At 43.2% G+C, this 15,954-nt stretch overlaps 1 protein-coding gene across 1 annotated transcript; it reads left to right on the plus strand.

Annotated features, from left to right (window-relative positions):
• Positions 1-3,827: 3,827 nt before the first annotated feature.
• On the plus strand, positions 3,828-14,074 carry LOC309407091 (lysosomal acid lipase/cholesteryl ester hydrolase-like; the record flags this gene model as incomplete). Its single annotated transcript, XM_082002530.1, has 9 exons — positions 3,828-3,959; positions 5,297-5,411; positions 6,488-6,686; positions 7,302-7,411; positions 8,754-8,890; positions 9,475-9,615; positions 11,068-11,139; positions 12,777-12,845; positions 13,841-14,074. The coding sequence occupies 9 exons, from the start codon at positions 3,828-3,830 to the stop codon at positions 14,072-14,074; spliced, it is 1,209 nt and encodes a 402-aa protein (XP_081858656.1).
• Between the last annotated feature and the right edge of the window lie 1,880 nt (positions 14,075-15,954).

The raw sequence follows: 15,954 nt of genomic DNA on the forward strand, positions 1-15,954 counted from the left end.
CACATTTCTGCCAGTGAATCAGTCTGCTAGTGGAGACAGACCAGGAACTGCGGCAGAAGGCACAAGCAAGGCAGTCAAAGGAGAGGTAAGTTGCTTGTACGTATGTGTTCATGGTCTCTTTCTCTGTTGTCTATCTCCATGAAGATGTGCAGTCTTGCTTTTGTGCAGTCGCTTGTAATAATAGACAGCTTTTTGCCTCTGATCTGTAAGCCTGTTGCTACGCACAGAAGTGCACGTTTGCTCAAGTTAGAAGATGAAGTTTGACCTGCACAAAAGGAAGAAAAAGAACAACTATTTCATTTTCCTCTACTTGTTTTTATTAATCTGTGAAGAGGGGAATGAAAGTCCCAGTATTGCAACAGTGTGTGTAAACTGGACCACCTGCTCTTGCAGTTTCATGCACACGTATGTTTTGTTAGTGAGTAAGGCAGAAGATTCTCACATGCATTGAGTCACAGTTGCTTCTCTGGTTGGTGTGTGTATGCCTTACAGCTTATATGAAATAAATTTTAGACTGCTTAAAGCAGAAGGATAAATGGATGAATTTCTGAAGAGCTTATATCTTAGCTTCACTAAATCTTAAATGTGCCTAAAAAACTTTCAAGGGCATTTCTCTTTATGGCCTTTTTTCCTTCTTAGTATGTTATTTTATGACAATTTACCATGCCCAATATTTCCTTATGAATTTATCTCACTAGATAAAAACAGCTGTTCACGGCTCCTAACTGTCAAGTGTTTATTCCTGAAGCTTAAGGGAGCAGTGGCCTGCCAAGATTGATATTAGTTAGCCCGCTGTATCTGATTTAAAAGGCAAATACCTGGAAGTCCGTGAGCCATGCCAGCTAAGCCAGGTGATCATAGAATGCATTGAGAAAAGTTTGCCCTAACAAGATAAATAATTTATCCTCTGCATTGCCTCAACTAGTCTTGGTAGTGATTTGAAAACAAGCTGAGACATCAGCAGAACTTTTTCTTCACAAATGAGATTCTCCATGCAGGGAGAAGGAGGCATATTTTACTCCTATTAGAACAGAGTAAAACAGCAGAAAGCAAAAAAGAGTCTTGTGCTGACTGAGTATGTAGCTGTGAGGCTTCCTGTTTCGACAACAAAAATTAAGACGTATTTGATATACAAAGGGAATCAAACAGAGTGTGTTTTGATGCTAAGTTTAAAGTTTTGGGTGTTTCCAAACTCTGCTTCATTCCAACTGTCTGATGACTCAGGAGGTTTGACTTCTTTGAATTTGTTTAGTCAAATTTAAAGGTAAAATTGAAGATTAGAAAAAGCCAAAACTCCTTCTCCTATAAGGAGATTTAGAGAGTGCAAAAATCTCTTGGTTACCCCTCCCTAACTCCCACAAATCCTGCTCATCTTCCCCACTACTTGCCAGGGAATACTTTCTTATTTTCTCTTGATCTGTGGCTCCATCTCCAAGTCCAAATAATCTTCACAGAGCAGCATGTCTTGTCATAGCAGATGTCTTATGCTAGAAGCAGACTCCAGAAACAAGCGGCTGCATGAGAACCTCCATTCTTCATTAAAAATTGGATTCTCCATGTGTAGTGGATCTAGCAATGCTTCGTTTCAGAAAGTCTTGTTTCCTGAGACTGCTTAACTTCCTAATGCAAGCTATAACACAGGCAGGTCTCCTACAGAATTCTCTCACCACGTAGACATGCATGCTGTGGCTACTTTGAAGCTACATGGACACTGACTAGTTGTCTAGTCGCCTCTTGCTGACCATCTAGCTGGTTGCAGAACATACGACAGCTGCCGTTGGCCTGCCTTCCCCCCAGCAAGGCACTAACCCTGCTGAATAGTCCTCCCCCAGCAAACAGTCCTCAGGAGCTCCTGTGAACCCCATTACCTTAGAGGCTAGTATCTCAGTGCTCAACTTGGCAGATACTTGCCAATGACATCACAAGTTAATTACAGGATGGAGAGAAAGGTGAACTAACATAAACACACTGCGGTCATAGAAGCATGCCCTCTTCTTCTGAGGAAACCAAGCCTACAAGAGCAGTAATGTCCCCAGTCATTACTGGTGAGGCAGTCTTGCAAGAAACTGTGATGAGCTGAAGCCTTTCATTGCCTTATGTGTCCCTTTTGTCCCATGGATCTTATTGTTGAACATTTAGGTAGCCCATCTGATCTCTAAGGTCTTTATCCAAATGGGGAATGGCTGCTACTTTTCTCTTCACAGACCTCATTCTCTCATCACACATGCAGGCACAGCATAAAACAATTAGATGTATAAGGGCTTTTCCAGAATGTGTAAGCAGAGTCCTGAGCTTCATGGATGAATCCTTTTTGAACAGTGCTTCACACTGGAAAGGAAAATCCTATCCTACCTACTTGCAGCTCTCTTGTAGGCAAGGAGCACTAAATGTATCAGCACTGCTCTTGCTCTCCGAACCGTTTTAACTCATAGTCCCACACTCAGTAACTTTCTGGGACACAGAACCTGCTCTTCCCTTTTCTAGGGAACCTTTGAGTCAAAATTTGGATCTTGAAAAAAGGTCAGGGAAACTCACAGAGAGCGGTGTTCCTGCACTCATTAACTCAGTTCTGGAAAATAAAGACTAAAACCTGGAAGCATACCTACTGTAAGTGGAGTCAGCATAAACTGGTGCTGGATAGGCTGCACTCTGCAATTTCCATTCAGAAAAGCTAATCAGGTACCATCAGGCAACCCAGGAAAGGGCAAGATCTCAGCTCCCCATGAGCAAGACAAGATTTGTAAAATGGACAGCTATTTCTAAGAGTTAAAGGAGACAGGCCTTTGGCAACATGAAGGTAGTCTCAGGATCCATTGTTCACTGCTCTAAAAACAAGTAATTCCATGGTTTCTCAGCTGGTGGTAGCTATAGATTTTGAGAGACAGAAACTTTAGGCTCAGAAGTAGTAGTAGGAAAAAAATGCAATTATCTGGAGATAGCAGAGCAGGTTCTTGGAAGAAGTGGGCAGCAAGGAGCTGGTGAAGAAGGCTGAGGGGATGGAAAATGGAGACCCAAATGACTCAGTTTCAGTGTGAAAGGCAAGGTTGACTGGGAACCAATTCATGGGGCTTCTGGGGAGCCACACATGGTCACCTTGTTTGCTTCATATTCTCAGAGCAACTAATTTCAAACAGAACTTGAACCTGGTCTGAGGCACATCACCCCATGGTGAAAGCACAAGCTGGCACTGATCTAGTGCAAGCATGTTCCCCTAAGCGTGTTACATCTCCTCCCAGAGTGCCTGAATGACTCCTGGCCCCTTCACGAGCCTCACCAACTGATCCTTCACCCCAGCATACCACTCACCAGCAGCAAGAATGTCAGTTGATCCCAAAGGAGGAGAGGGCAGGTGGAAAGAGAGCCCGTCCCAAACTTCTCCCATCCCGTTCCTGAGGAGACAGGAAGCAAACAGTGCTTTCTTCTCCTTTCACCTCTCCTGAGAGAAGACAAGTGGAGGCAGATAAAGGCAGACAGTCTGGGTGATTGTCATCTCAGGTACTCATGCTTCTTTGTCAAGCTTCTGCTAGATTCATGCTAGGAGCTGTCCATGTCTACCAACCACAGCTCCCTTGTCATCTGCAGAGTGCTCAGGCATATTCTTGCATGGTATCACCAAGTGTTTTCCTCACCTGCTCTGCAACCCTCCCTGTTACACTGTGAGCTGTGGACAGTCGCTCCTCACACAGGTACTTATTTCTGGCAGCTCCATGGGTAACAGACCTTGGGCAACCTTCAGGAGACTCCCCTTGGGTCTTCCTGTGGAATTCCACAGCACTCTCTTCCTAATGCAAACACCGCTGCATGTGCTCTTTCACACAGTCCCAAAGATGTGGTGCCTCCTCGTGCTGCTCTGCTCCCAAGGAATTGCCTTTTCAGCAGGATTCACGGCACCCTCCGCCCTGAATTCAGACAAAAGCCAGTACACGAAGACTCGCAACCCTGAATGCTTTATGAACGTTGTAAGTTGGGTCACTTTCTCCCCCTTTCTTTCTAAAGCGTCTCTCCAAGTAGCACTACTAGCAGTGCCCCATCACTAACAGTCCCTGTTAGGAGGCTAAGAGGGCGTCTTCCACATTTCCCATTTTCCTAACCCGCCTTTTCCAAAACCACCGCATTAGAGTCACCACTGCAACAAGGGCCAGCTCTGAATGTGCCAGGGACAGATGTGACTCTTGGATGTTGCATTAGGACAGACATGTACCTGTACAATGGAGACTGCGAGCTGCTACTTTTGGCTCCAAGGCCAGGCAACTGGCCTTCCCCAGAACCTCCTGAGGAGCACTGGAGGTCCAGGCTGTTGAATTTTGACCCCAGCAACAGCACTCAGCCCTGGACTGTGGCCAGAGCACAGACTACACACTCCAGCCCATACCAAACTGAACAACAGACTTTCGCTGCCTGCATTTAGGGTGAACCCTAACAGATATATGATGAACATGAGGCTGGGTCGTGCCTCATAATGTTGTTTGCAGTCATCTTTCTCAAGTCATGTTGGTATTCCGGGCTACTGCACGAAGGGAAGAGTGCGATCCTGGCAAGAGAAGAAAGGTACTCCCAGCACTATGATAGGGAACACTGACCTAGAAGAAACCTTGATGCTCCTATCCAAACAGTCTGAGCTGCCAGAGAGACTGGCCATTCCTTTGCAGTGGAGGCAAAGTCTATTTTCTAGTCTCAAGGGAAGCAAAGCCCTCCCCTTCTGTAACAACCTGTTTGCTCAGTACAGTGGCAAGGGAGGTTGAATCCCTTCTTCAAACAGCAGATTCTCACAACACAAGGTAATGCAAGACCCCTTGCTCTGAATCACCAAAGATTTCCTCACAATACATGCAAAATTAGGTGTAGGTCTCGTGAGTTCCGTACTAAGAAGAGCTCCACCCATGTTTGCCTTGCCTGCATGGCTTGCCTAATCACAGTTTGGCAAGAAAGGATTCATTCTGGACCAAATACCACAGCTTTTGGCACTGTCTTACACAGACACTGCTACGTATTTAATCTGTACAAAGGTATGATCTATATAAGCTTTGCAAAACATGACAAACCATCTCCCAAAAGGTTAGTCACTCAGTATAGTTCTGCATTGTTCCATAATATGGGGTCAAATACCAGACAACTACCATTTAAGCAGGTCTGAAGAAGACTTTGATGCATTTACAAGACCTGTAATATTTATTCTCAGCCATGGTCCCTGTGGCCAGGGGTCTTGCACAACAGCCTACACCCACACTCTCAGCTTGATTACCCTCCAAAACAAGACAACTTTCACGTTAACAAAATTTCCTTTGGCTTCCCACAGAGTGAAATTATCAGATATCATGGATACCCCAGTGAGGAATACCAAGTTACCACAGAGGATGGATACATTCTTGGTGTTTTCAGAATTCCTGCTGGGAGGAACAGCCAAAATACAGGTGCAACACAGTTATACGACGTAAGGAAGGTCTGAGAGCCAACCCTTACGTGGATCTCCCATCTTTCCCCTTTGCACATGAAGTGACATGTTCCATCCATTTCCATCTCAACAAGAGCACCTAGTCAGGAATGTGGCCTGAATTCTGAATCCATCTGAAGTCCACATATTCAGTGTCTCTGTCCTTATTTCAGACTTTTCTAATAATTTTGTCATATCCCAGTTTTTTTTTCCTCATGTGGGAGGGTTTGGTAGACTGGATTTGGGGAGGTTTTACATTAACACCCTAAGCAATATACATTTAAAATAGAAGCCTGAAAGCAAAGCCATTCAGGTTAGGCATATGAATACTAATTCCCAGCCTTCTGAAGGACAGATATTCTTAAAAAAGGTGATAGAAATCAGGTCATCAATGAAAAGGAAATGCATTTCATCTGTTTCATCACATTTACTGAATGGAAAAAAAAAAATTCTACCCGGAATTTGAGGTACCCTGGAAACTGCTACTTTGTTTATTACTCCTTGTTAGAATTATAGAATAATTTATTTTGGATGCCTCCTCCTATTTGGATCTTCTCCGTTGGAGATCATCTGGACACTCTCAAACTAAGGTTAACCAAAGTTAGATCAGGGGCCTCTTAGTCCTTCTCAGGTGGTCACTGAATGGGCCTAAGGGTAAATATGCTTCATTGCATGAATTATTCCCTGTCTTCCATGCACATTATTCTCCGTCTTCCATGCACTGTTGTGCCTTCAGCAGTTTTCAGCTGTGGGTAGATAGTTTCAATATAGGGCCCTGTAAGCTGGCTTTCCAGTGCAAGAGGAGGTGGGGACAGGCCTCCTCTTTAAATTCTTTATTTGCCAGTCCTGTCATGAAATGGTTGTGAAATGTAATGAAATGGTTCCTGCTTGCATGGAACAAATCCTTCAGGTTTCTCAGACCAATATTTATGCATAGTTCTGGGAGCTTCTTGGAGAAGGAAAGATTTAAAACCTCTCACAAACTAAACTCTGCACCCCAGCCTTAAATACACATTGACTGCTGCTCCAATATAAGAATACTTTCATCTTTTCCAGGGCAAAAGCCTGTAGTCTTCCTACAGCATGCTTTTCTAGGAGATGCTACCCACTGGATTTCTAACCTGCCCAACAACAGCCTGGGCTTCCTCCTCGCAGACGCTGGCTTTGATGTTTGGATGGGAAACAGCCGAGGGAACACTTGGTCTTTAAAACACAAGACCCTTAATCCCAGCCAGAAAGAGTTCTGGCAGTTCAGGTACTCTGTAGAGGGAGAATTACTCAAGACAGAAACTCCAAGGGGACTAGATAGCTTCAGCCTGATGGTTTTTACTTAAACCAGCATTGGAGCAGGGTCTACACCAACCAAGGAGAGAAAAGAACCAGACGAAGAACAATGCTCACTACTACTCAGAGTTAGGAGCATTGGCTGGGGAAGAGATTTCAGGCACTGGGAAATTAAATGAGATGCTGAGGAAAAGGGAGACAGTCCTGTGAGAGGGAGAGCAAGAGCCTCAGCTGGAACAGGCTAAGCAGCCTTGTCTAGAAATCTCTGATCTCTCACAGCTGAATTTAACCAAGGAAGAAATGTTTTTGTAACCCATGCTAGTGAAAGCACTGATTAAATAACTGAGTTCCCCAAGGGCTGCAGGTGACAGGAGAAACTGGCACCTCCTCTGCAGAGAGCCCAAGGCATCCGGCAGCCTGGCAGTACAGCTGTGTCCCTCTACCCCCTGCCCCAACTCAAGCAAGAAGGCAGACAAAGCATGCAACCTCATGGGTTCTGCCTGGTGCAATGAACAAAACTGACATCCAGTAACTCTCACTGCGACAGCTGAATTGTCTGCTAGCTTTTTGTGTTTCTCCCCTTTAGCTTTGATGAAATGGGTAAATACGATATTCCAGCAGAGCTGTACTTCATCATGAATAAAACTGGACAGAAAGATGTATATTATATCGGTCACTCTGAAGGCACAACAACAGGTAATGTCAGGACAACACTCACGGTTCACAACCATTCGTGTTCCTCTCTGATCAGCAAGTGGGTCTCCGCATTGATTCAGTAGTTTTTCTTGTTTGTGGAGAGCTAACAAATGTAGAAGCACCTTCTGAGTCGAGACTTGGAAAATATTTAAAACTTTTCTAAAACAAGCTTTGGTTACCCTTAATAAGCAAAGAAACCTAATAGCAGATCCAAATATAGTTCAACTTTTTAAATAATTAGAGACATAAAAGTCATTATTTACTGGGTACTTTGGGTACTGGCACTGGATACTTTTCTTAAATTCTCAGCAACTGGAATTTTCATTAAGTTCATCTTTTGTATTAAGACATACAATTATTTTCCTTGTGAACAGGAAGGAAAAACTAAAAAGATAAAAAACCAAAAACAATGCATTATTTCAAATAACAGAAGACAAGGAAAAAGAACCTCAGCATTACTAAGTCATGTGACTTAATGGCAATCTTACAATTTAAAGCACAGTTCATGACTGGCTATAACTGGCCACATTACTGTTTAAAAACATATTGCCAGAGGCTGAAAATCAGGGAAAAAAAAAACATTAACAACTTATTTTCTCTTAGAGCCAGCCTTTAACATTAACTCAGTTCATGGCCTCTGAATGCAACTAACTTTCTTTTAGTATCAGCTGAAACTTCCTGACATTTATGGTTTACGTGTAAGATCCCCGAATGGACATTGATTAGAAATCAGCAACTGCCAGTTCATTAGTGTAAATGACCCAGAAAAAAGAGAAGGAAGTGTGGGAAAATCATATATTGCCACAACTCCAAATGTTTTCTTTCTTTTCCTCTCATAAGAGTCTTTAAAGACCCTCATGGCAAAACAAACTAATCATCTAGGCTTCCTTCAGCTGCCTTTGATGCAATCAGTTGAAAACACTCAAAGCTCCCAGTATTCAGCTAATTATTCTACAGTTTCATGGAAGCATAAACATACATAGACCTTTAGAGACTATAATCTGAAAACCTCATTTTTTATGAGAGCTTTTTGAACTTTAGAGGGAATTGATTTTATCATGAAAACCTCATTGACTTGTTGCCTACAAAAACTGTTCTGATAAAGGCAATGTTCAGACATGCTCTAAACCTCAGAATGAACTTTGCCTCCCATATAAAATTAATTTCAGGACTTAGCTTCAACACTTGCCGTAGGTAAAACATGCAGCACAGGCAAACATGGACAGCAGGAAATGGGCTGCAACTCTAGTCTCACTTCTTGTTTGCTACCTACAGTTTGTTTATTTATTTTGGCTGTGGAAGATGTCTTCACTAACTCGGGCTGTCTATTCTGTGCTTGCAGGCTTCATAGCATTTTCTACATACCCTGAGCTGGCTAAACGGGTAAAAATGTTCTGTGCTCTGGGCCCAGTAACCACATGCTCACAGGCTACAAGCCCTCTGATTAAGGTGACAAATGTTCCAGAATCACTGCTCAGGGTATGTAATTTTTCGTTCTAAGAGGCACAATGCCTGACTGACTTACCTTCACAGGGTTCACTCAACCTGCGACGAAGTGTTCCCAAACAGGTGACATGCTGATACTGAGCTTGGGATGAATCGAGTGTTCTTGAAATATCTGTTTCCAAACTCTGTGGGGGAAATACTGGAGGTACAGGGCTTGTAGCAGTAGGTCCCAGTGAAGTCAGAGACTTGTGAAGCTCTGTCTCATCATAGGACTCTTGCTGTTAACTAATATTTTGCTGGCCTCATGCAGGAGGAACTAAACCAGAGCTGCAAGAACAGCCACGACAACCTCTGGGACTTCAGAAATGAGTGAGCATTGAGGTCACTACACTAGAAATGGAAGGATGGCTTCATCCAGGATTGATGCCAGTAATATGAAGAAGGAAGGACATGTGATGCACTATGGGGAAGAAGGTGTTTTAAGGTGTACTGGGAGGGCAAGCTGTTTCAGCAATCTCTGAATACTGAGTTAGGAGGCTAGGCTATCAGCAACAGTTTCCTGCATAGAATGCTCCTGTAACAAGAAAATAAAGTGTTACGCTTTTCCCTTCCCTCAGTTAGTATTTGGCAGCAAAGGAGCCGGGCACCAAATCGGATTTCTGAAAGGACCTGTGACACAGTTGTGTACAAGCCTGGATAAGTTTTGTGGCCACATTCTCTGTTACATAGCTGGAGGCAACATAAAAAATCTGAACACAGTGAGTACATGCAAGAAGACCTACTCAAAATAAAACTAAGGTGACTTTGGAAGTTACATTTGTGCACTCTACGCTTACCTAGTAACTGTCACATATGTAAACGTACATAAACCACAATGTAGTTCTCAGCAGACTGAGGGAATGCCAGGACCTTCTGTGGTGCAAATATTGCCAAACAGGACTAGAGCTAATGATGGATGGGACCAACAACTAGACGCATTCCAATCCCAGAAAGAAAGACTGAATTCAGTCTGAAGCTATATTGCACATGTCAATAGATGTGCCCTCTTTTGCGGCTAAGCCAACCAGATTTTGGTCACACACAGATGCTCTTTAAAAAAGCCAATGGACAATGGAATCAGACATATTGGTAATACAGTTCCCAGTTTCCTTCCTTAGCATGCGGACACCAGGGTCCTCTGAACATTAGAGTAATTAAAAGACAAGAAAAAAACTCCTTTTCTCTACCCACTTTTCAAACTAGAGAACTGTTGCACCAAAACTCGGTCCCAAAGAACTACTGTAAGGGGCATTTTGCCATTTTTTTATGCTTAGGATGGGGCCCAACAGGTCAATCCACAACATGTAGAGCTACAGAAACTCCTTGCACTGTGCCTGAGTGCATCAAAGTCCTAGTCAGTAGTGCATCAGTCAGAGAGGACAGGAGAGAGAGGAGACTTGTCCCTAAGCTTGCCAACATATGGACACTGTAGTGTGCCTTGAAACCCCTTTACAGTGGCCAAACTATGCGGAAGTTGGCTTGTGTAATGTTTATTACTGCAATATCTGTAAAGACTGGGGCCCATTTTTCTCCATCTATAACCACTTGTAAAAGCACATACGGGAAAGCAGTGAAAATCAAAGGTTCAATGCAAAAGCAATCAGTGGCATTGCAGCCCTTTCGAATTGCAGAACTAAACCATTAAGGATCCTTCTTGACTTGGGTGAAGTCACTAATGTGTTTCTCAGGGCAAGATAACAAGTCTGAGGAGGAATCCGGGGAGATGGAATTGGAACATCTCCTTAACAGAACTATAAAAATGCAAACAGAAGAAAAAGCAATCTGTTTTGTAAGCTGGTTTCTTTAGCACTAGGAGTAAAGTTAAGAGAAAAACAAACCTTCAAAAGATTTATACATGCATGGGGGCTTGGTGTGAGGTGAGGTATCTACTTTGAAAAGACTGGAAGGTTTTTCCCTACTGTTGCTGAACCACAGGATCCCACAGTAGCACTATCTTCATGGAACAGATTTATTTTCATGGAGAAAACATGCAGACCCATACTATTAACCAGCTATGCCTAAGTCTGCTTCTCAGTTTTCTGTCTGATATTTGAAGGATATACTATTAAAATGGGGTTTTAACACAGCAGCAGTATGTTGCTCAGGTCCTTCACAGCTTTATTCTGTCACAGCACTGGATCCTTGCCTTTAACGCTCTGCTTTCTCTCCAGAGTCGAATAGATGTATACGTAGGACATTCCCCTGCTGGGACATCAGTACAGAACATTATCCATTGGCATCAGGTACAACTGCGTACTGACGTATAAATAAACTCTTACTACAGCTTTTTATGCAACTGACAGTCTACAGGGAAGTCCAGAGGCGGTGGATCTGGGAAACTGCCCGTCACATCTGCTCACATGCTGCCATGAGCACCTGCCACACAGGGAGGACTGTTTCCCATGGCTCACCAGACCATTCCCTGAATTTCCCCTTTGGTATCAGGCACTGAGGTTTCCCCAGGGCACATCAGGCCTCTCTGCATGTTGGGCTCTAATGGCTTCCAGCCTGCATCTGTAGGTATGAAGACATTTGCCTTGAAAGCTGCAGAAGGGAACGGGAGCACAGCCTCGGCACTTGGCAGGCAGCAGGAGGATAGTGGCAACTTGAGCAGCCAGGGGATGAGCCAGACAAAGAAGTGACCCAGGCTAAAGCTTTTCTCCCAGAGGGTTAGTTGCAGCCTGGATCACCTCCCAAAGCCAGTCAAGCACACAAATGCTTCTGCTGGAACAATGGCAAAGTGGGGAACTGCCTCATACTACTACAGTACATGACAAACAACGTTGCTCTACAGGAATGTTCTCAACAGCCAGGTTTTTCCAAAATCCTTTTAGTCACTCTTGCCACTGTCCAGATCCTGGATTCCCGTTCTCTAAAGGTAGGTTTCTACTTATGCTCTGGCAGCTCTGAGCTTGTTCTGCTCATGGTCTGAATCAGACTAGGCCAAGACAGCTCCAGCCAAGAAATATCACTGCATATTTCCAGGTGCACCTGCTGAGCTGGGATATATCTGCACACATCCTATAGGCAGATACCCCATTTCTGCAAACACTTAATATTGTCTAGAATGTAAATGTGCTCCTGAGGACACCCCTGACAAAAATTCCCAGCAGTCAGTCCTGCAGGATACACCTACCTAGAGCCAGGAAATGAGGACAAACCATTGACAGACAGCTACAGCCAATTTTGCCAACCTCTGGCAAAGTCAACTGGCTACAAAGCAAACACAGATACAGCGGAATAGAAGAAAACAGCAAAAGCAACACAGCAAGCAGATTTCTAACACATCTCTAGTTACTTCAAGCCTTGAAGTCAAGGTTTTCTAAACTGACAATCTAAATCTAAACTTTCTAAATCACCCTGTATTATATACAACCACTCACAAATGATATTACTTGTCAGGTTTGTGCAAAAAATAAAATAAAAATAAAATTATTTTTTAAAAAAACAAACAAACAAAGAACCTCAAACAGTTGTGTACTTAACTCTTCACTCATCAGTCCTGCAGGGCATATATCATGTCTTCTAGACAACACAGACTCAAGAAGGCTAATGCCTTGTGTCTAATGTCCCACCTCAAAACTGCTGTTGAAGCACAACCCAGGTGTAGCCAAACTGTTGTAAGAAATACAGAGCCTCTGGAAATGTCAATTCTACTGTGAGCAGACCAAACAAAACTGACACACTAGGGGAAAGGCAATGAAGCCACTCTCCCTATGATCTATCCTTAATACCCCTGGAAGCCTGCAATCAGAGGAAGGGGTAGCAGTAACTCACAGTCCACTGCCTGAGCCTTGGCTTCAATCACAGGCAGGAAAACACCTCCTGCACCCTGCTTCTTGGTCTCTCAACACTTATATTTTATCTGTTCTTTTGACAGCTAACACATGCAGATGAATTTCAAGCTTATGACTATGGCTCTAAGGAAAACATGAAGAAATACAACCAGGTAAGGCAACATGCTTTTCCTGAAAACTCATCCTTGGGTCCTGGTAAAACCAAGAACAGAAAAATTCAGATTGTAGCACCCCGAGTGCTACCAAAAGAGCAAGAGAATGGTCAGAATGTATGTTTCAGCTCAACATAATACTCATAAGTGTAAAAGCCTATTCACAGACAAGGCAGAGATAGTTCTTTGCAGACAGCTAACAGAAGCTCGTTTTGCCTCCCCTACTGATGCAGGGATGAGTCCAATGACATGTCAATTTACCTGCCATTCCCAAAAGGCTAAGAGCTACACTCAGGCCCTAGGACTGGATGAGTATCGAGCTCTTCACTTCCCCAAAATTCCTCAAGGTTTGCCTTTCAGTTAAGGGAGGAAATGAATCTCACAGCTACAGTGAGCTCTCCAACTGGCTGACAATCATTTCCCTTATAACAAGCACATTTGATTTGCAGTGTCCTGTGCTGTACCAGGGTAGGCTGCTTTTCAGAGACAGAAAGGCTCCAGAGGTATAATCAATCACTTCTACACATAGACACTGTCTCTGAAATTTTTTAGGGTGAAATTGTAAATGGCCAAAATATTGCTTTGCTATTTAACACTGAAGCATAACAACTAAGATCAACAGATGCACTCCATGCCCCAAGAAAACGTAAAGACCTTCTCACCCTAATATACACATGAATAAACTCCAGAGTCCTTGCCTGATATACACAGACACTGTTCTTTTCGTATCCCCAGCTCTGAAGGGCACAAGCAGGTGTCAAACTGCAGGACAACTCATAGCTGTGCATTAAGGAAAGACACAGGAATAGGATGGATTGTGCCCTTTCACAGTAGGCAGGGAATGGGTTGGGGAAAGAGACACTAAGAGGGTGGCCTTCATGCTTGCTGTTTTGATGTAGGGAGTGCAGAAGGGAGAGGTGCTTGCACAGAATCCTTTTTCTAAACACAACTTCTGATATAACAGCATTGACTCAGGTCTCCTCCCTTTCTTACAGTCTACTCCTCCTGCATACAAGATAGAGGAGATAAGCACACCAATTGCTGTTTGGACTGGTGGACGTGACAAATTTGCAGATCCAAAAGACATTGCAAAGCTACTTCCTCGGATTACCAATCTCATTTACCATGAGCATTTTCCTGCTTGGGGACATCTCGATTTCATCTGGGCCCTTGATGCAACTGAGAAAATTTATTGGAAAATCATTGAACTCATAACAAAATACCTTTGAAACCATATGTAGAGTGTGATTCACTCAGTAAAAACCTCCAAAATTTCTATTTGGTGATAAGGCTGATACCTGGGGAAGAGGTAAACACACAGACACACACAATGGATACCAGTGTAGGTATTTATCTGCATTTGTTTGTTTCTTGCTTTCCTCATAGTTTGAGGTTTTCCATGCTGTTACTGTGACTGCTGTCTTCCTGAGAAGTCTGAGGTATATAGGAATGAAAGTTGAAAACATTAATATATTTGAGCACACACTGCAGGAATCACTTAATTTGGACAGCTTTTATCTCTACAAGACTGATTTTCCTAAGCCTAAACTCTTGTTCTCCTGTATATCTTACATACCCCACAGAGGCATTCCTGTGCGCAATTTGGGTCTTCCCATGTAGACCCAAAAGTGGTATTTGTTCATTTGTTCATTTGTTGAAGTACAACCAACTGATATTTTGAATTAAATCATTCATATACTTGGCAGAGAACTTGGCTTTTTTTTCTTTTTCCCTCCTCACATTCACCTACGGTGTCGACACAACCAAGAGATCTTCAGACATAAGAAACTGGGCAGGCAATAGATGACTTCCCAATATCAAGGAATCCCACCTCAGAAAAAATCATAAAAGTATTCTCCTGCCCTCCATGCCTACACATCACCCAAAGGTTTGTTCACGCACTCTAAACCCTCCAACTTCAAAGACCACGGATGGCAGCTGAGGAATGAGGACAGGTGGACCCGTCAGGCAAGCTGTACTCCAAGCAATACAGCTTCCACCCCATGAATTATTCTTGACACTGACAATGAAGTTGTTGCAAGCACTCTGAGCTATCAGTTTTGACTTCTACATAACTCTGTGTCTTGACCATTCTTTGTTCAGGCAATTTCTGCAGCATAGGAAAGCAGTCAGCTGTTTTCCGTTTCCAGCCATTAGCCCAAGGAGGTAGCATCTTCACTATCCATGCAAGTGCCTCACATCTAGTCACCTACAAGTTGATCTGGTAGGTAAGAGTGTCTGTCCCCAGGTTACACCCAAGGTGTTCATGGTTACAGGCTCAGACAGGATTGCTCTGTTTCCCATGGTGTGTCTGGGTAGGGCCTCAAGCTCTTTTTGCCCAGCCAAGGCCCTTTCCAGTCAGAGTCAGCATCCAATCGAATAGTTACACTGAAAAATATATCTCTGTTCTGCAACATAGGAAAAGCACACTATCTGGTCCATGGACGCAGTCTAGCAGCCATTAGCAGTGCCAATCATCACATCTATCTTCTGAACTTATGACAGCGTACAGGAAACGGCCAAAACTATAGACAAAAGTAAGGATCCATTAGACCAAAAAAGCAAGATACAGCAGTATTTGAAAGGAGATTCCCCTTTATTGCTACAGTATTAAATCACAAAGAGCCAGGACACATTAATACATTGCTTACCACTGCAGGTTTTCTTCCGCCTTTATCTATGTAAGAGAAGGTTCTATTTTTTTTTTTTTTATTTTTTTTTTTTTTGGTATACGCATCCCCTGCTGCATGCACTACTCTGAAAAGTGTGCTATCCTGTCCAGTCCTGTGGGAATGATACATCTGGTTCGCATTGACATTTCATTTATTGATTTTTTTTTCTTTAGCATACTGTTAATATTGGAAAAGTAGTCAAGAGACTCATTTCTCTTCTGCGCCAAACATTTTCATTATGATTTCTTAATGCATTAAGGTGACCTGGGAGTTGTCTGTCTTTGTGGTCTCCAACAACTCATTGAATCTCTTTTTGTTGTTTCTTATATGAAAAAAGAGGGAGGATAATCCTTCCCTTGTAGCAACGTAGTGAGAATAAAGGTGTGTGAAACTTGTAGCAGGGATGGAAGGAGGAAGTGCTAAGCTGAGAGATCTCT

This window comes from Phaethon aethereus (assembly GCF_964289735.1).
Source record: "Phaethon aethereus genome assembly, chromosome: 7".
NCBI classification, from domain to species: domain Eukaryota; kingdom Metazoa; phylum Chordata; class Aves; order Phaethontiformes; family Phaethontidae; genus Phaethon; species Phaethon aethereus.